This window comes from Bombina bombina, chromosome 4 (assembly GCF_027579735.1).
Source record: "Bombina bombina isolate aBomBom1 chromosome 4, aBomBom1.pri, whole genome shotgun sequence".
In the NCBI taxonomy this organism is placed as follows: Eukaryota; Metazoa; Chordata; class Amphibia; order Anura; family Bombinatoridae; genus Bombina; species Bombina bombina.
Window position 1 is genome coordinate 684,831,448 of NC_069502.1, and position 20,695 is coordinate 684,852,142.

The 20,695-nt window shown below is 36.2% G+C and overlaps 1 protein-coding gene across 2 annotated transcripts in view; it reads right to left on the reverse strand.

Moving 5' to 3' along the window:
- Nucleotides 1–619: 619 nt before the first annotated feature.
- Nucleotides 620–20,695, reverse strand: part of TULP4 (TUB like protein 4) — a 574,485-nt gene continuing 554,409 nt past the window's right edge. The window contains exons 13-15 of one of the 2 annotated variants that reach the window (XM_053710846.1): nucleotides 11,335–11,478; nucleotides 7,506–10,084; nucleotides 620–1,436 (exon numbers count right to left, since the gene is read on the reverse strand). In XM_053710846.1, coding sequence (XP_053566821.1) covers nucleotides 1,320–1,436; nucleotides 7,506–10,084; nucleotides 11,335–11,478 — 2,840 coding nt within the window. In that variant the 3' untranslated portion in view covers nucleotides 620–1,319. Of the gene's footprint in view, nucleotides 1,437–6,096; nucleotides 10,085–11,334; nucleotides 11,479–20,695 lie in introns of those variants that run through there. The other variant, XM_053710845.1, reaches the window with a different exon arrangement.

The following is a 20,695-nucleotide window of genomic DNA, read 5'->3' on the forward strand; positions in this document are numbered from 1 at the left end:
TGTCCAAACTTTGCTCTCCAGAGGTTTTGGAACTACATTTCCGATGATGCTCAGCCAGCATTTTATCTAGCTGAGCATCATGGGAAATGTAGTTCCAAAACCTCTGGAGAGCAAAGTTTGGACACCCCTGCTTTAAGGAAACAATCTCAATGCACATTAAAGCCAGGATGGCATTCTTCACATAACTTTTTTTGTTTTAATTGAAATGTCACTGTGTATTCTCTAGTACATTTAACAAGTACTTTACCTTTGTCAAGATAATATAGACCACGGGGATATTTCCAAAGGATGTTGAAAGTGCTTTTCCAAGTATAGTTAAGTGCACAGGTAGTAAATTATGACTGCACAACTGTGCATAGAGGCACATTAAATATGCCCTGGGAGGAAATAAATAGGCAAACTTGAAAACTGGTTATCATTTGTACTAGCCACTAATAAGCATATTATCTGAAAACACATGGAGCATCTGAGATGCATGAAATGTACTGGAAACAATGCCTGTATGTTTCTTAACGCAGAGTTTAAAGCACTGTGAACAATTTAAAACAAAATATATGTGTTTTGGTTTTTAACCAAATTTAAACAGCTTCATTTATGTTGAAATCTACTATCAAGTAACTGAGTGCAACAATGTGGCATTTTTATTCTATACAGTTGGAGATAGCTTCATCAAACTATTTTAACAACATTAGTATCACAATAAGGTTTACCCTATTATTAAAATATAGAATTCAACATCTCAGCCTTCATCTAAAACATAAATTAATCATAATGCTACTGTTTGGCAACTAAATATAAATACTGCAATCCCTTGACACATTGGGGTTAAAAAATAAAATAAAAATTAAAAGATCATATAATGCATTATATTATTTAAAACTATTATACAGCCTTCCATGCTCTTTTAGAAAATGAAAATTTTAACGCATTCAAGTATTAAAAAGTATCATTTCATTGCAAATGTAGTACTCATAAAAAAAATAAAGGGGAAAAAAAATCAACCATCTAGATCATGGTTTTTTAAAAATAATAGTATAAATAAGGCAGTTTTTTTGCATGTAATATTCTAACATCTATTGCACCAAACAAGACTTAATAGAACCACCAAAACATGCCAAAAACTCACTCCCACCAGCACATTAAATGGCTCCTGATCACACATCAGCAATATTGCATAAAAAAAATAATATATAAACCAAGTGCCCTCATACAGGCAATGATATGTTTCCAGTTAAAATGCTTCAATACTTTTCGCTAAACGCAACGTTTGCCCTTGTCTAAGCGTTATTAAAATGTCCCTGTTTAAATAACTGAAGAACTTATTTGAGACGCTGGGTCACATTCGCCAGAGCAACTGCAAAGGCTTGAACTGCGGAAAAGGGATATTGAAAGTCCAAAATATAAGCGTTGCCATCAATCCTTCCAAATTGCATTACCTGTAGGCAAACGAGGGGGGGGGGGGGGGAGAAAGGAAATTAGTTATCAAATAATGTAAACTGAAAGCAGTTTAAAGGGATATGTGTGCAAAAAAAGAAAATGTTAGAGCATTTCGTTATTGCATTATTGCTTGTGAATAGCAATACACAACTGGGAGCTAGCGTAAAGGGCCATGATACCCAAAGGTTTAAACACTTGAAAGTGATGCAACATAGCTGTAAACAGCTGACTAGAAAATATCACCTGAATATCTCTTTGTAAAAAAGATTTATATTTTACCTCAAAATGTCCTAAGTATTCACACCCCATTGTAAAAGACTTTAAGTAGCAAATCAGTATGTCTGTCCCGGGACCGGGAAGGGAGTGAGCCTCATGCACACTCATTTTATTTCCCTATTCAGTTTAAAGAAGTTTACTATGAAATCTCATGAGAGTTAAGTGAAATCTCATGAGATCACAGTAAAAGAGTTCATGATCTCAGCACTGCTGATGCCGATTGGCTGCTGTTCATTTCTTCCTTTTTTATTTCTTTTTTACCTGCAGCTGGAAAGAATCTGAAGTATAACTTTTTACACAGAACTTACTCTGGTGAGCTGAGGAGATTGTGAGGTAAAATATCTTCCTTATTTACATAGAGATGCTCAGGTGATATTTTCCTGTCAGCTTTTTACAGTTATGCTGCATCACTTTCAAGTGATTTAGCATATTAGTATTATGGCATGCAATTTAAAAAAAACCAAAAAAACCTTCCAATTGTATTCTCTATCTGATTAATGAAATAAAAAAATTGTGTTTCATGTCCCTTTAACACATTGGTTGAGCCAATGACAAGAGACATATGTGTAGCCACCAATTAGCTTTCAGTAGTATATGGTTTGTGCATTGTGTTTTTTAAATAAAGGATACAAAGATAAAGTACATTTGAAAATAGAAGTGAATATAAAAGTGTAGTAAAATTACACACTCTATCTGAATCATGCATGTTTAATATTGACTTTCCTATCCCCTTAAAGGTATGATAAATCAATTTAAACACAATAAGGGCACATTCAACCCTATTTAAAAACAAAGTAACAGTTCCACATATATTTAACATAGTAAACTCTATTCCATTAGATTAAAGAGACATAATACTCATATGCTAAATCACTTGAGATTGATGCAGTATAACTGTAAAAAGCTGACAGGAAAATATCACCTGAGCATCTCTATGTAAAAAAGAAGATATTTTACCTCACAATTTCCTCAGCTCAGCAGAGTAAGTTCTGTGTAAAAAGTTATACTCAGCTGGTCCCAGCTGCAGGTAAAAATAAAAAAAAATGAAGAAATGAACAGCAGCCAATCAGCATCAGCAGTGCTGAGGTCATGAACTCTTACTGTGATCTCATGAGATTTGACTTAACTCTCATGAGATTTCATAGTAAGCTTCCTTTACCTGATTGGTGAAATAATATGAGAGTTCACGAGGCTCATCCTTTCAGCAGTCCCAGGACAGACACACTAAAATGCTGCTTAGAAATCCTTTACAATGGGAGGTGGCTACTGAGGAACTTTTGAGGTAAAATATCTTTCTTTTTTACATAGAGATGTTCAGGAGATATTTTCTAGTCAGCTTTTTACAGCTATGCTGCATCACTTTCAAGTGTTTATACATTTGGGTATTATGGCCCTTTAAGGAACTTCAGCTTTCAGGACTATTAATACCCTTGTTATCTTAACAATCTCTATACTCAAGAAAGCAGAGGGCACATTAAATAAAAATAGAATTTTGATTTTTAACCATATTAAAAGTAACAATACAGGGAGAACAGCTAAGGAGAACAATTTGTCAAATTGTTTCACTATCACATAAAGATTTAGCAAAGATTTTAAAAAAAAATGTCTCTGTGATAAATAATGTTTGGATCAACTCATTACAATATTTAAATACTTTTTTAATAGTGTTCCCAAATGTTATGGCAAGTGATATGACCATTCAATTAATCTACTGCTATTTCAGACACACATTTTATTGTAATCAAAATTTAGGTGACACATGAGTTTTAGAAGTAACATAACTCTTCAATTTATGTCAAACGCAGTCGATACAGTGGCAATAAATTAATATATTTATTCAAGTTACTAGGTTTGTGTAAAAGGGATTGCCACAGAGATACTTCAACCAATTGTTCAAATATTGTTAATATAACTTGGGAAATACATTTTAAGATCTTTGCTACGTCAGAACAAAACCGCCAAGATTGAAAATAGGTTCCTTCAACAATACAGCCTCTAAAAAACAATCTTTTGTGCAAGACAAAGAAGTTATTCTTTTAAGATTAAAGGGACATGAGACCGAAAAACGTTTCTATCATGATTCCAATGACAAAAGTCTACCTAGTTATGCTTTTCAACAAAGGACATCAAAGGATCAAAGCAAACTAGATAATAGAAGCAAAATAGAAAGTTATTTAAAACTGTATGCTATATCTCACTTTTGACTTTTTCTGTCCCTTTAAGATACCATCTAAAAGTGATTTGATATAATTATTTTTCATGCCCATGCTGATATAAATGTATGATCCTTGATGAGAGCACAGCTGTCAGAGAACAAAGAAGATTATAAGTGTCTACCATTTTTTTCATGAAGGAAACTGTTTCGGAAGAATCTGGAGATATGATACATTTTGGAAATTGAACGTTTGGCTCATTACCACTTTTCCTAAAGTTCATGCAAAACAATTAAAAATGTTTACTGACAAAATCAACTTAAATGTAATATATTAATAGAGTTGGAACATATTCAGAAAGCTGGTAGCAACGGGACTTATAGCATTTTATCTAACAAGTTCTTTATAAAGTAAACAGTACTTATTATAAACAGTGCATATTTTTCCCCAAGGGAGACTCTTTAATGTTTCTAAGGCTCTAGATCTTAAAATATATTTATTTTAGTCAGCTGTCAATGTACTGCCTCTTTTAACTACCCTGTGTTTCCCAAGACTAATACTATACTCTATTTTTTCTAAACATATTCATAAAGGCAAGATAGCTAAAAATTAAAGCATGTCATACCTGTCTTCCTTCAAGCTCAATCTGAAAATTCTTTGCAGATTCCTGAGTCACACGACCTCCAAAGTCCAACTGATAGACTTGCGTTGCCTCATTCCAAAGAGGCTGTTTGTTGGCCATAACATAGACAAAACCATGATACCCAAAGGTTTAAACACTTGAAAGTGATGCAACATAGCTGTAAACAGCTGACTAGAAAATATCACCTGAATATCTCTTTGTAAAAAAGATTTATATTTTACCTCAAAATGTCCTAAGTATTCACACCCCATTGTAAAAGACTTTAAGTAGCAAATCAGTATGTCTGTCCCGGGACCGGGAAGGGAGTGAGCCTCATGCACACTCATTTTATTTCCCTATTCAGTTTAAAGAAGTTTACTATGAAATCTCATGAGAGTTAAGTGAAATCTCATGAGATCACAGTAAAAGAGTTCATGATCTCAGCACTGCTGATGCCGATTGGCTGCTGTTCATTTCTTCCTTTTTTATTTCTTTTTTACCTGCAGCTGGAAAGAATCTGAAGTATAACTTTTTACACAGAACTTACTCTGGTGAGCTGAGGAGATTGTGAGGTAAAATATCTTCCTTATTTACATAGAGATGCTCAGGTGATATTTTCCTGTCAGCTTTTTACAGTTATGCTGCATCACTTTCAAGTGATTTAGCATATTAGTATTATGGCATGCAATTTAAAAAAAACCAAAAAAACCTTCCAATTGTATTCTCTATCTGATTAATGAAATAAAAAAATTGTGTTTCATGTCCCTTTAACACATTGGTTGAGCCAATGACAAGAGACATATGTGTAGCCACCAATTAGCTTTCAGTAGTATATGGTTTGTGCATTGTGTTTTTTAAATAAAGGATACAAAGATAAAGTACATTTGAAAATAGAAGTGAATATAAAAGTGTAGTAAAATTACACACTCTATCTGAATCATGCATGTTTAATATTGACTTTCCTATCCCCTTAAAGGTATGATAAATCAATTTAAACACAATAAGGGCACATTCAACCCTATTTAAAAACAAAGTAACAGTTCCACATATATTTAACATAGTAAACTCTATTCCATTAGATTAAAGAGACATAATACTCATATGCTAAATCACTTGAGATTGATGCAGTATAACTGTAAAAAGCTGACAGGAAAATATCACCTGAGCATCTCTATGTAAAAAAGAAGATATTTTACCTCACAATTTCCTCAGCTCAGCAGAGTAAGTTCTGTGTAAAAAGTTATACTCAGCTGGTCCCAGCTGCAGGTAAAAATAAAAAAAAATGAAGAAATGAACAGCAGCCAATCAGCATCAGCAGTGCTGAGGTCATGAACTCTTACTGTGATCTCATGAGATTTGACTTAACTCTCATGAGATTTCATAGTAAGCTTCCTTTACCTGATTGGTGAAATAATATGAGAGTTCACGAGGCTCATCCTTTCAGCAGTCCCAGGACAGACACACTAAAATGCTGCTTAGAAATCCTTTACAATGGGAGGTGGCTACTGAGGAACTTTTGAGGTAAAATATCTTTCTTTTTTACATAGAGATGTTCAGGAGATATTTTCTAGTCAGCTTTTTACAGCTATGCTGCATCACTTTCAAGTGTTTATACATTTGGGTATTATGGCCCTTTAAGGAACTTCAGCTTTCAGGACTATTAATACCCTTGTTATCTTAACAATCTCTATACTCAAGAAAGCAGAGGGCACATTAAATAAAAATAGAATTTTGATTTTTAACCATATTAAAAGTAACAATACAGGGAGAACAGCTAAGGAGAACAATTTGTCAAATTGTTTCACTATCACATAAAGATTTAGCAAAGATTTTAAAAAAAAATGTCTCTGTGATAAATAATGTTTGGATCAACTCATTACAATATTTAAATACTTTTTTAATAGTGTTCCCAAATGTTATGGCAAGTGATATGACCATTCAATTAATCTACTGCTATTTCAGACACACATTTTATTGTAATCAAAATTTAGGTGACACATGAGTTTTAGAAGTAACATAACTCTTCAATTTATGTCAAACGCAGTCGATACAGTGGCAATAAATTAATATATTTATTCAAGTTACTAGGTTTGTGTAAAAGGGATTGCCACAGAGATACTTCAACCAATTGTTCAAATATTGTTAATATAACTTGGGAAATACATTTTAAGATCTTTGCTACGTCAGAACAAAACCGCCAAGATTGAAAATAGGTTCCTTCAACAATACAGCCTCTAAAAAACAATCTTTTGTGCAAGACAAAGAAGTTATTCTTTTAAGATTAAAGGGACATGAGACCGAAAAACGTTTCTATCATGATTCCAATGACAAAATTCTACCTAGTTATGCTTTTCAACAAAGGACATCAAAGGATCAAAGCAAACTAGATAATAGAAGCAAAATAGAAAGTTATTTAAAACTGTATGCTATATCTCACTTTTGACTTTTTCTGTCCCTTTAAGATACCATCTAAAAGTGATTTGATATAATTATTTTTCATGCCCATGCTGATATAAATGTATGATCCTTGATGAGAGCACAGCTGTCAGAGAACAAAGAAGATTATAAGTGTCTACCATTTTTTTCATGAAGGAAACTGTTTCGGAAGAATCTGGAGATATGATACATTTTGGAAATTGAACGTTTGGCTCATTACCACTTTTCCTAAAGTTCATGCAAAACAATTAAAAATGTTTACTGACAAAATCAACTTAAATGTAATATATTAATAGAGTTGGAACATATTCAGAAAGCTGGTAGCAACGGGACTTATAGCATTTTATCTAACAAGTTCTTTATAAAGTAAACAGTACTTATTATAAACAGTGCATATTTTTCCCCAAGGGAGACTCTTTAATGTTTCTAAGGCTCTAGATCTTAAAATATATTTATTTTAGTCAGCTGTCAATGTACTGCCTCTTTTAACTACCCTGTGTTTCCCAAGACTAATACTATACTCTATTTTTTCTAAACATATTCATAAAGGCAAGATAGCTAAAAATTAAAGCATGTCATACCTGTCTTCCTTCAAGCTCAATCTGAAAATTCTTTGCAGATTCCTGAGTCACACGACCTCCAAAGTCCAACTGATAGACTTGCGTTGCCTCATTCCAAAGAGGCTGTTTGTTGGCCATAACATAGACAAAACCTTGGCTTCCCAATCTTCCGTCATCTTTCTCATTAGCTTTCCGACATTTGAATTCATCTAAATCACTTGCTGTCCTAAGATTTCTTTTTGTTTTCCATCCCTTCTTATTGCTCTGGCTCTGATTCATCAACTCATCTCCACTGATGAAGAGCTCAGGCTCACTCTCTGAGCTATCCTGAAATTCATTTGTTTTGTTCAGCTTTTTGGACTTTAGCTGGTCTTTTTGATTCTTGACCTTCTTTTTTTCTCTTCCCAATCTAGGGCTAGCAATAAGGGAATTAAAATCACCCAAAGTTCTAGTCTCCTTTTTTACCTTGCCCTCTGTGATGGCCTGAACATTCCCTTCCTCAGCTCTGCTATCTAATCGTTTGCGGTTCTTCTTTGCAAATTTATCATTTCTCTGGGGTACAGGGCTCTCTGTTAATGACAGAACTTCTTGGAAGTTATCAGCAGTTTCAACCATAACCTCTGTACCCACATTACTTTGGGGTTCCGGCTGAGGGGGGGAAAGCACAGTTTTCTCTGGCACCAAATGAGTTTTGGGTGGTAAAGTGACCTGGGGATTTTGCAAAGGTGGACACGCATTATAAGAGTTCCATGGATGTAATGCTATTGCAGGAAGCTGTAGACCATTACAGTTGCTATTCCCAGGATACATTGGTGGTAAAGGGCAACAAGGCAAGTTGGGTGGATATGCTGGTTGTATTACTATGGTTGGCTCCTGCTGTACAAACTGTGTTGGGGCTAAAGCTTCCTTTGGGGAGCAAGGATGCTGGACTTGTTGGAGAGGTGGAGGGACATTATATGCCCCTGGATAGGGAATACTAACACCATAACTTGGTTGGAATGTTCCAACAGGGCTGGTTGGAGGTTTTTGGGAAATAAATGGCACACGTGATATATTTAAATGCTGAGTTTGACCAATAATCAGAGGAGGGGGTCTTTGGGGAAGAGGCAATGTGTTATGAGTAGTTCTTTCTTGAGGGACCCATACATCTTCACGTACAATAGGGTCCCAATGGTATGGTGGGGGACGTTTTATAGTTAGTCCTGCTTCAGCTAGGTGCATATGCCTCATTGGCTTTTCCACTTGGCAATGCTGGGAAACAGATTCATCCTCTGTAAAAGCAGAGTTGATATAATCTGTTCTGTCTCTATTGCTTTCAGCTGGACTCAGTAAGTTATATGAGGACTGAGATGCTAAAGGAGTTGCACTGGTAGAGTGTACAATTACAGTACTTTGTTGTGGACCATTCATTGTGGATAAATCAGGTCGAAGATTTCCAGCACCAACTGTATTAGTGCTCATATTGCCGCTGTTATTACTTATAGTGCTGCTCATTACACCAGTGCTACTACTGCATTGACTGCAAGTGTACAATACAGGGGGTGTCCTTTGTGGATATTGAGCAGTGCCTACATTGCTCTTTAATTTGGGTGGATGTTGAAGTGTAGCTCTCTGGTTGTCTGCCATCTGAGCCATTTTTAGGGTAGCTTCACGGCTATTTCGTCTCAGTGTAGCATGGATAAGGCTGCTATCTATTCTCTGTGTCAAACTCCTCCCTTGAGCAAGCTGAGCAGCTATCTCAGGGTACGGTGGTGGATCACCAGGTGGGATGGAATAACGAGGAACCGTCAGCCTGTTCAGTGTTGCACTGGTGCAAGGTTGTTTAATTTTCTTTTCAGTGGCAGAAACTCTTAAGGTGGCAGAGCTACCTGGGCCTGGAAGAGTATAAGTGTTTTGGCTGCGACGTACACGAGTTCTTGGCCTACACACTTCTTCTACATTGCCACTGCTGTCAAATGTTGTTATCCGCTCGTATCCCAGAGGAGTCTGATAGTGCCCATTTGAAAACAGTGAAAAGTCTCCCTTTTTTAGACAGAGATCCATAGGAGGCTGTGGGATAGGAGGCGGAGGTGCTGCTGAGGTTGGAGGGGCTGGTATGGTTCCTGGATATGGAGGAGGAGGATTGAGTTTATTTATCTGCATTTCTTGAACAGTTGTGAAGACAACAGCATCTCCTTCTGCAAACTGAGGGACTGGACGTAAAGGTTTTGGCTTCTGAGAATGTTCATAGTCCCTCTCGCTACGATCAACTATTGACAACTGTACGGCACCTTGAGGTGGATGTGGTATTTGCAGAGGGGGTTGCGGAAGCTGCAGGAGCCTTCCCATTTCAACTCCACCAAATATGACTTGCCCTGGGTTGGAATAACGGTTTGGGGCTTGGTACTGAACAACACTTTCTCCAGGATGATCTGCTGGTGCTGCAGCTACCATTTGATTAGCTAAGACATCCAGCTGTACATTCTGATTGGCTAGCAAAGATTGAACTAAGCCTATACTTTGTGTAGGAGACATTGCTTGGGCAGAGCTATGAATGGGAGCAATCGGGATATTCACAGTGCAAGGGGGATTGTTCTCAGCTGTCCCAGATGTTCCAGTAACTAAATGTTAAAAAAACAAAAAACAATCATTGTTAGGCATACACAACATTATGTTTTAAAACTATACATGAAATAAAACGTAGGAATGGGATAAAGTAAATATACTAGCCATTTGTTTGTATTTTTCAGTATATATGTTAATTTTTAAGTTACACTGACAACAAATTCAATTTGATTAAAACTCCATTTATCCCTCTTGGGATAAGTCACAGGCAGTCTGCACACACTCCAGTACATCTATCAGTTCATTTTATAATATTATAATCCGCATGCTAATGCATTACCTGCACACACTCCAGTTCCTCTATCAGTCTATTTTATAATATTATAACCCACATGGCTAATTCATTACTCAGAACAGTGCAATTGTTCAGGTGCCCCAGACAATGCTACACTTATTAATATCACAAACTGCCACGTTGTTCCTTGGAAAAAGCACATGTATCTCTCACTGCATTTTTGTAATAATTTTAATGTGCGTTGCCAGACGCTGCTCTTTATATTTCAGCTAAACTCCCACATTTTTTGGTTTTATATCTATTTAAATGTCAGATTTCAGATTTTCTGACCTCTCTGTTACTGTGGTAAAATAACAGATATGCCAGCCATTACAATTATTATTTGGTACTGAACAATTCAAACCTAATAACAACAATGACTATAGATATTTAAAACATGACACAATCCAGCAGAGTTCAGTTTTAAGGGACATTAAACCCAAGTTTTTTCTTTCATGATTCAGATAGAGAATACCATTTTTAACAACTTTCTAATTTACTTCTATTATCTAATTTGCTTCATTCTCTTGATATTATTTCCTGAAAAGCATATCTAGATAGGCTCAGTAGCTTCTGACTGGTGGCTGCACATAGATGCCTCATCTGATTGGCTCACCAATGTGCATTGTTATTTCTTTAACAAAGGATATCTAAAGATTGCAGCAAATTAGATAATAGAAGTAAATTGGAATGTTGTTTAAAATTGTATTCTCTATCTGAATCATGAAATAAAAATTTGGGGTTTAGTGGCCCTTTAATATTCAAATGTCCAGTGTTGTGTAATCTGTTAATACTTACCAAACAGATACTAATGATGTGAAGAATCATTAAAGGTATTACAAACATGAACTGTGTTGTTATGGGTTTATTCCAGTCATATCAGAAGTATAAGCACATATTAAAATAAATAAAAACAAGGCATGCAGACAATACCACAATGGATAAATATAGGTATATTACAAATACCTATACCTGGTAAATCATCCTCATCTTCACTGAAAACATTTGTGTTAAATACTGGTAAATTAATATAGTCCATTGATATTTTTCGCACTTCTGGAAGATAGATGGTCATTTGTCTCGGCTGCAGATGCAGCAAACTTGTTTTATAAATAACTGCAACAGAGAAGGGGAATACAAACATTTGTTTTAAATTCACAAAGTAAAAAATAAAAATAAAATAAAAAAATGAAGTTTCATTATGTGTTTACAACCCATGTATACCAATTCATACTAAATTATAAATAACTCACACCCTGATAATATCCTAAAGATTAACCACTGTATCCTGGTATTTCAGAGATAAACGTACCCAAAATACAGGAGAATTTTTAGCATTTTTGCTATCACTCCATTTAAACAGATATTGAGACTTGTTTTTTTTTTATTTGCCTATCAAAAAATAATAATATTCTTTTAAGTAGAAAACCCAATGTATAAATCTAGGCCCATTTTGGTATATTTCATGCCACCATTTTGCTGCCAAATGCAATCATATAAAAAAAATAAATTGTTAACTTTTTACAAACTTTGGGTTTCTCACTGAAATAATTTACATACCGCATGTGCAGTCATAAAATAAATAGTTGTAAAAGCCTCTGTTGGGTCACCTTTGTTCAGAAATAGCAGACATGCATGGCTTTGCCATTGTTTTTTTGGTAATAAGAAGGCCTCTAATTGCAGTTGCGCACCACACTTCTTTAAAATTCCCGGCAGTGAAGGGGTTAATTAGTTAGCTGGCAAGGGTAATATTATTGTAGTGTAGGTGTTACCTTCCCATCTGACATCTTCCACCTCCCTCCAACTCCCCCCAACTGTTTACCACCATCATAGGTACTTGGCAGTGGAGGGATCACTTTTACCCTCCCACCTCCCTGTTCCCCCCATACAGTTCTCAAACCCTCATACCAATGTTCACCGCCATCTTAGTTACTGCCATCTGTCTGCCAGTACCCAGTTTACATCAATTTTTTTTTACTTTTATTTATTAATAAATGTTTTTTCTGTAGTGTAAGGATCCCCTTCCAAGCGATCATGTGTTGGCCCCCCTCTCATAAGCCCTTTTGCCGCATCAGTACTCCCCTAACATATGAAGGCAAATGCCTTCTGCCCCGGCTGCCGACTCCGCTGTCAAAGCTGACATCAGGGATCAAAGCACACGCCACATTGTTGGATGTAGGTTCTAAGTCCACACAATACACTGGGTAAAGTAGTAACTACATACATTTGGCCCAAAGGGGTTAAAGGACATGAAACCCAAAATCTTTATATTTATAAATCAGAGCATACAATTTTAAACAACTTTCTAATTTATTTAAAATTTTCTTTGTTCATTTAGTATCTTTTGTTGAAAAGCAGGGATGTAAGCTCAGAAGTGCGCAAATGTCCGGAACTTTATATGGCAGCAGTTTTGCTAGTTTATAGAATACTATACACTATTCCCTGCCATGTAGTGCTCCAGACACCTACCTAGGCATCTTTTCAACAAAGAATCCCATATGAACAAAGCAAATTTGATAACAGAAGGAAACTACTTTTTTTTTATTGATATGCTCTGTGTGAATCAATAAATATTTTTTAGGCTTTCATACACCTTTAAGGGAACGATGTAAAAGGACAAGGATATCAACATTTTATTTCATCAGATGGATGGTCTCAAAGTAATAAGCAAGGCAAATAAAGCATTCATTTAATAAAACCCTCCACTATAATCAAACACTATGGCCCCTATTTATCATCGGTCTTGCGGACCTGATCCGACAGTGCGGATCAGGTCCGCAAGACCTCGCTGAATGCAGAGAGCAATACGCTCTCCGCATTTAACATTGCTCTTGTTAGCTGCTGGTGCAACGCCGCCCCCTGCTGACTCGCGGCCAGGAGGTGTCAATCAACCCGATTGTACTCGATCGGGTTGATTTCTGGCGATTCCTGTCCGCCTGCTCAGAGCTGGCAGACAGGGTTATGGAGCAGCGGTCTTTAGAAAACACGGGCCTACAAGCACCGTACGGGCCCCTATGAGTCTTCTGATGTCAAATTCCTTGATGGCTGTGGTCATATTTTTTCTAATATTGTAAAGTTAATCCAACAAATTGATATATATTTAATTAACATTTATTTATAATTAGTACATCTATAAATCTATTTACTAAAACCTCCTGGGTTATTTAATGATAGTATGTACTACTTAAAAAATAAATATTATCACTAATGTTCCTGTAAACTTCATATCTCCATTTGGGTATGCAAATATCAACATAAGAGCTAATCATGACATGTCCCTTTGAAGCATATATACTTAGATATGTGCTGATCTATACAAATACAATATTAATGACAGAGGTTTAGTTTTGTTGGCATAATCAAAATATATAATTTATATGTATGATTAATTGATTTCCTCATATTCAAAAGAAGACACAATTCATATGCTGGTTGGTTGTTCTAGAATTTTTCTTGACTCTTCCGCTCACCTATATAGCCCCTCTTATTGTAAATCTAATTTCCAAATATATCCGAGCAAAGTTTATTTCCACCTTAGGATGCCATTATTAATGTTCAGGAACTGTTCTTGTAAAATAGGACATCAGAGATTTCCAGCATTTGGAAAGATCCTGTTCAAGAATAAATAATTGCTCTGTATGATGCCCCAAATGCACAGTCTTCATAACCTGAGGAAAATTAAAAAGCACTTACCTACCAGAAATACCCTAGATTATTAATTTAGGTATAAATGTGGCTTTGCCTTCAAGCATAAATGTCCCAAAAGATATAAACAAAGTCAATATTCAATAGCCATTAGTATAAGCACAACAAATTGCTGTAGATGTATCTGACTAGATAAACAAATGTATTACAGAGAAAGCCTATCAGAAACAAATTACCCAAACAGAAATTATAGTGGCTGACTGAAATTGGTTCATGGAAATAATCAAAAGAATGACAAGTTTATACAAAGCAAACTTAGCCCATGGTGATCCTGGAAATGGCTACATTAGAAATAAATTCCCCTAACATACAAAGAAAGCAGGAAGTGAAGGATAAAGGATAACTACATACCACAAGCCGCAGCTCCAGATGACGGCTGGATGCTGACTCTGGAAGTGTAAGGTGCAATGATAAAAGGTCAATGACCAAAGAAGGTCAAAAGTCATCCTGGAGTGCCAGAGAAGTGGTAGATCAAACCACAAAAATTTCCAACCACAATGGAGACACGGCACTCAAGTGAGCAGTAAAAATATTAAAAATCTAAATTTATTGGAAGCACTTAAAAAATAAAAGTACAACATGGCAGGGTGACCACAAAATCAAACACTTCTAACGCGTTTCACGCCCTCTAGTGGTGCTTACTCATGGTCTATGAGTAAGCTGAAGGGAAGGACCCAAAACTCTTACCAATCAAAAAGTGCTAGAATACATAAGCCACATTTTGATGTAAAAGATACAATTAGTGGCCTAAGAAACATGGGAACTGGAAACAATTATATGAGAAACAGAATGATCAAAGGGAGAACTGTCAATATCAAGAACCAATCCAAAGAAAGGAAAATAAGTCTTAGAACTAGAATTTTAATAAGGTCAAGCCAAATACTCTCCAAGGATAAATACAAAGAAGTAAAACTTTCAATTTTAAACTACTCTGGTGCTATTTGGCGCCACAATAGTTTCTTCAGTAAGTTTGCAATAAAATTGTTTAAAAAAAGGCCCTTTTTACTGTGAAATTGACACAGTGAGTGGTGCTGAAAAGTTTGCCCCCGCAAATATCACAAGCTCTAGTCCTCAAGGGGTAAAACTTTGCATTTCACCAATAGGGAGATGAAACTTTCATAATTTCTGCCACTTGTTAAAGGGACAGTCAAGTCCAAAAAAAAGTTTATGATTTAAATAGGGAATGTAATTTTAAACAACTTTCCAATTTACTTTTATCAGCAATGTTGCTTTGTTCTCTTGGTATTCTTAGTTGAAAGCTAATTCTAGGAGGTTCATATGCTAATTTCTTAGACCTTGAGGCCTCTAATCTAAATGCATTTTGACCACTAGAGGGCATTAGTTCATGTGTTTCATATAGATAACATTGAGCTCATGCACGTGAAGTTACCCTGAAGTGAGCACTGATTGACAAAAATGCAAGTCTGTCAAAAGAACTGAAATAAGGGGACAGTTTGCAGAAGCATAGATAAAAGGAACAAAAACACTTTACCCCGCGAAAATATCAAAGCAAAAGTCAACAATGTCTTATTGCTGAGAAGCAAAAAAGGCAAAAAAGTAGCACAAAAAAGTAAATACAAGAAATGAAAAACATTGCAGCAACTTATTAAAGGGGCAGTACACCTAAAAAATAATGTTATATAATTCTGCACATAGTGCAGAATTATATAACATTATCTTAGCGCAAACATTATACATTAAAGTATTGCAGCCATATTTTATGATAAAGTCTAGTTTTTCAGACCGTTGCTCCTTGCTCTGCTAAGCGGGTCTGTTTTTTTTCTTAAGCGCATCTGGGCAGCTGTCTCCTCACAGCCGGTCCGATCTTGCTTAAAACTCAATGTAGCTCGCTCCCGCTCGATCGGGCCGGTTGTGAGTAGACAGCTGCTCAGATGTGCTTAAAGTGCCATAAAACAGGTTGAGATCTGTGCATATCCTAAAAGGGCTAATTAATTTAAAATAGTTTGCATAAACAATTGTTTAAAAATTGCTGGCAAGTATTTTAAAATAATTTTCAAAAATAAGCAAAATGAATTACATAGCTAAGCTGCCTGGAGCAGCCAACTCCACCCCTCTTATCAATGTTTAGACACAGGCATTGTATTTCAACTGAGTTCACAGCTTCTAGGCATGCTCCAGCAGATAATCCCTATTCACTTTTGCATTTTACAAAAAGAACAATAAACATAGATACAGCCATAAAAGGAATTGTGTGGGGGGAGTTAGAGCTTTACAATTCAGAAACTAAAAAGAAAGAGTTAATGGCGAGGCACTGCAGTATAAATTTGCAGGTAAAGTAATTAAAGTACATATTTTATTATTTTGCCTCTATCCCAACTTGCTTTATGTCCCCTTAAGAAAAAAACAGACCCGCTCAGCAGAGCAAGGAGCGGCGGTCTGAAAAACTAGACTTTATCATAAAATATGGTTGCAATACTTTAATGTATAATGTTTGCGCTAAGATAATGTTATATAATTCTGCACTATGTGCAGAATTATATAACATTATTTTTTAGGTTTACTGCCGATTTAATGCTGGTAATGTATTCCCCCACCTCTAAACTGCCATTTTTCCTAGGGTGGGGAAAATACATGCAAAATATGTGCATGCATTGAACTTTTTAATTGTTTTATTTTAATTTTCTTTTATTGAGATTTGACCCAAGCGGCTCCACGCTTAGTAGCGGGAAAGTGAGGGAAGAAGCAAGCTGTCTGCAGTCAACTAACCGTGAGTCGTGACCCGTCCCAATTCCTTGATCTGTGCGGCAGTGTGGTGCAGGTGTCTGTGTGTAGACCCCTGCATACCTGACGAACCTTACGTAACCAAGTAAGTAACCAACCATGATGTTCATGCATCAATTATGCAGACTCTCAATATAACAAAAATAAAATAAAAGGTAATACCACAAGCAATCTTTTTATAAATGTTATTTTAAACTTGACCAGGGGCATCCAACGTGCAGCCCATTTGACAGCAAAGTGTTGCTCTCCTGACTTATAAAAACATAGAATATGCCGGCAGATAGGAACCATTCGGCCCATCTAGTCTGCCCAATTTTCTGAATACTTTCATTAGTTCCTGGCCTTATCTTTTATCTAGCATAACGTTATGCCAATCCCATGCATGTTTAAACTACTTTACTGTCTCTACCACTTCTGCTGGATAGCTATTCCACCATGTATCCACTACCCTCTCTGTAAAGAGAGTGGTTTTTTTATGTTTTTAATTTGAAATGTACCTTGGTGTTCTTCACTAACGTCTGTACTTTGAAAAATGTCCGCCACAGCCTTGGTCCGTGCCTATCCCTGGTCATTGATACATACATACAAGAATATTCTATATACATTTGAGACCCAAATATTTAGAATCTCTTTTTAGAGTAAAAATCCTCCCAATGATATATAAGGGCCACTTTTGGACCCTGCCACATACAGGACTGGAAGAAGGGAAGTGTAGAATTTGTTTAAGGCCACTCTTGGACCAAATAAGAGCAAATTATTTCAGCCTATAGCGTAGATGCATACTATCTAGGAACAGGGAAGTAACCACAAATTAGAAGGGAGTATTAGGGTTATTACACTTAAAGTGAATGTAAAGTTGACCGTACTCGCTCACGTCATAGGATAGAATTAAAAAAATTAGGCAGAATTTCATTCATCAAATTTGTACTATTTATTGATATTTTCAGATTTTTACCTTTTAATGCTCTGAGGAATCTACAATCCACTATTCGTTGATTAGCCCCTTTGCACAAATGTCACGCCCTTGGGCGAAACAACAATTAGTGGATGGCAGATTCGTCATCTGTCAATCAATTAAGCAATATGGCGGGCGGAGGAACGGTGCTTATTGTTGGAGCATTAAAAGGTAAAAGTCTGAGAATATCAATAAATAGTTCAAATTTGATGAATGAAAGTCTGCCTAATTTTTATAATTCTATCCTATGACGGGAGCGAGTACGGTCAACTTTACATTCACTTTAAATATATGATGAGACATCTGCTCTCAAGATCACCAAATGATCTATATCCCAAATACAGGTGGCCCTCGTTTTACAACGGTTCAATTTACACCGTTTCAGAATAACAACCTTTTTTTTCCAGTCATGTGACTGCTATTGAAAAGCATTGAGAAGCAGTGCATTTCTTAAAATAGCCAGTAGGTGGAGCTGTCCGCTTGTGTTGCAGCAAAGCCAAGCAAGCTGAAATTAATCAGTTTAACCAGACCTGAGCTATCGAGCAGATTTCAAAGGAACAAGATGCTCCTGTCTATAAATCAGTCCAGATTGGAATGCATAGAAAGAACTGTTTGCAGAAAAATGCAAGTGAAGTCTGTGTTGTGTGATTATTTTATTAGATTTATAATGCTGTTTAGCAAAATTTTTTGTTCATTTAACTTAGTTTAATTATATATTCTGTGTTGTGTGATTATTTTATTAGGTTTATAATGCTGTTTAGCATTTTAAGTCTTTATTTCAAAGCTTTAAAAATAATGTATTAGGTGTTACTTATGACAATTTTGAGAGGGGTTTGGAACCTAACTCTCTCACTTCCCATTGACTTACATTATAAACTGGGTTTCAATTTACAACAGTTTCGATTTACAACCATTCCTTTTGGAACCTAAACCCGGCGTAAACTGAGGGCTACCTGTACTGAGTGAGACTTCATGGCACAAGAGTGTTAGGACAGTTTGGCATATACGGGTTACTGTTAAGAAGAAGGTTTGTATATAACATCCAATCAGTAGTCAAGTCTAACCGTCCAAGTCATGAGCATTTCACAAGTTACAAATCAGTTATTAAGGGCGGTAAAAACAGTAATAAGTACTAAAAGAGTCTAGTATGTAAGCAATATGGAGAAGGGAGAACTAAAATTAAATAAATAATAACTGGACACTTAGTCATATTGATATTGGGCATTTGCTTATAGACACAGTAATTAAAAACAAGTTACTATACACAGACATATATATATATATACAGTATATATATATTTATATAAAGATGATACTTAAGCCAGATAAGTTAATAGTTATAGATGTAAAAATAGGTCTAAAATGCAAGGTAGCATTTATGAGAGTCAAAAAGGTAGAGGGCCCTGCCAAGAGCGGCATTGTTGTAAATCAGTAGAGATTTTAGAAGGAGGAGGGCAAATAAGGAGCTCAGTTTTGGAGATATTTAGCTAAAGGTAGTGCGAGGACATCCAGTATGAAATATTCAGAAAGGCAGTTAGTGACAGAAGTTAGCAAGGAAGGGGATAAGTTTGGTGCAGAGATTTAGCTTTTGGTAATATTAGCATAACAATTATAATAAAACCCATGCAACTTTATTAAGGAACCTAAGGATAGCGTATGAATTGAGAAGAGAAGGGGACCAAGGACAGAGCCTTGTGGTACCCCAACAGAAAGTGGTAAAGGGGCAGAGGTTGCTCCAGAGAAGTCTACACTAAAGGTACGGTTAGACAGGTAGGAGGAGAATCACAAGAGGTGTCCCAGATGCCAACAGATTGGAATGTTTGGAGCATGAGAGGGTGGTCAACAATATCAAAGGCTGCACACAGATCGAGAATGTTTAATAGAGAGAAGTGATCTTTCAATTTTGTTGTAATTATGTCATTAGTAACCTTAATGATTGCTGTTTCAGTGGAGTGTTGGGGCGAAATTCAGATTGCAATGGATCAAGGAGGGAGTTAAGCCTTTCCAAAAGTTGTGGGGCAAGAAGAAGTAGAGAAATAGGGTGGCAGTTGGATGGAGATGTTGGATCGAGTGAAAGTCTTTTGGGAATAGGTGTGACTAGTGCATGCTTGAGGAATGAGGGAAATATACCAGTACTGAGGAAAACATTGAAAATATGTGTGAAGATTGAATAAGAGTAGGAGAGAGGGAGGGCAGTAGCTGTGAAGAGATGGGATTAAGGACACAGCTAGTAAAATGAGAGGAAAATATAAGGAAGGAAATTTACTCCTCAGTAACAGGGTCCAAAAAACAGATTTTTTGGCTTTGCGGATTTTGGATGTTTGCGAATGACTGAAGGGGTTGGAGACTGGTAGTATGTTGAAAGATGATTTAATTTCTGTTTTGTTGTTGATGTGGCTGGCAAAATCTTGAGCTGAGAGAGAAGTGGTAATAGGAGGTGGGGTGGGCAAAGAAGGGTATCAAAAGTGGAGAACAGATGTTTTTGGTTTGAAGAAAGCGTAGAGATAAGAGTAGAGAAAAAGGTCTAAGTTAAGAGGGAAAATGAGCTAGAGAAGTTTTGTTGTTCCAGAGGCAGTAGGATTGTCAACAGGGAGGTTGCAGTCCCTAAGATTGAGGGCAGGGATGTCTGAGGAGAGGAAATAAGGTAGCCAGGACGCAAAATGATCAAGAAATTGAGTTGAGAAGCCAGGGGCAATATATACCGACAACAATTTTGAGAGGGGAGAGAATAAGTGAATCACGTGGGTTTCGAATGAAGAAAATGTGAGGGAAGAGATTTGTTGTATTTTTTGAAAGGTGCAATGAAAGGAAAGTAAAATATATACACTATCTTGTTGCCGGTTTTAAGATCTAGGGGTGTGGCTGAAGTGGAAACCCCCATGTGCAGCAGGGGAGGCTGTGTCTGAAGGAGAATGACAAGATTTTGGGAGA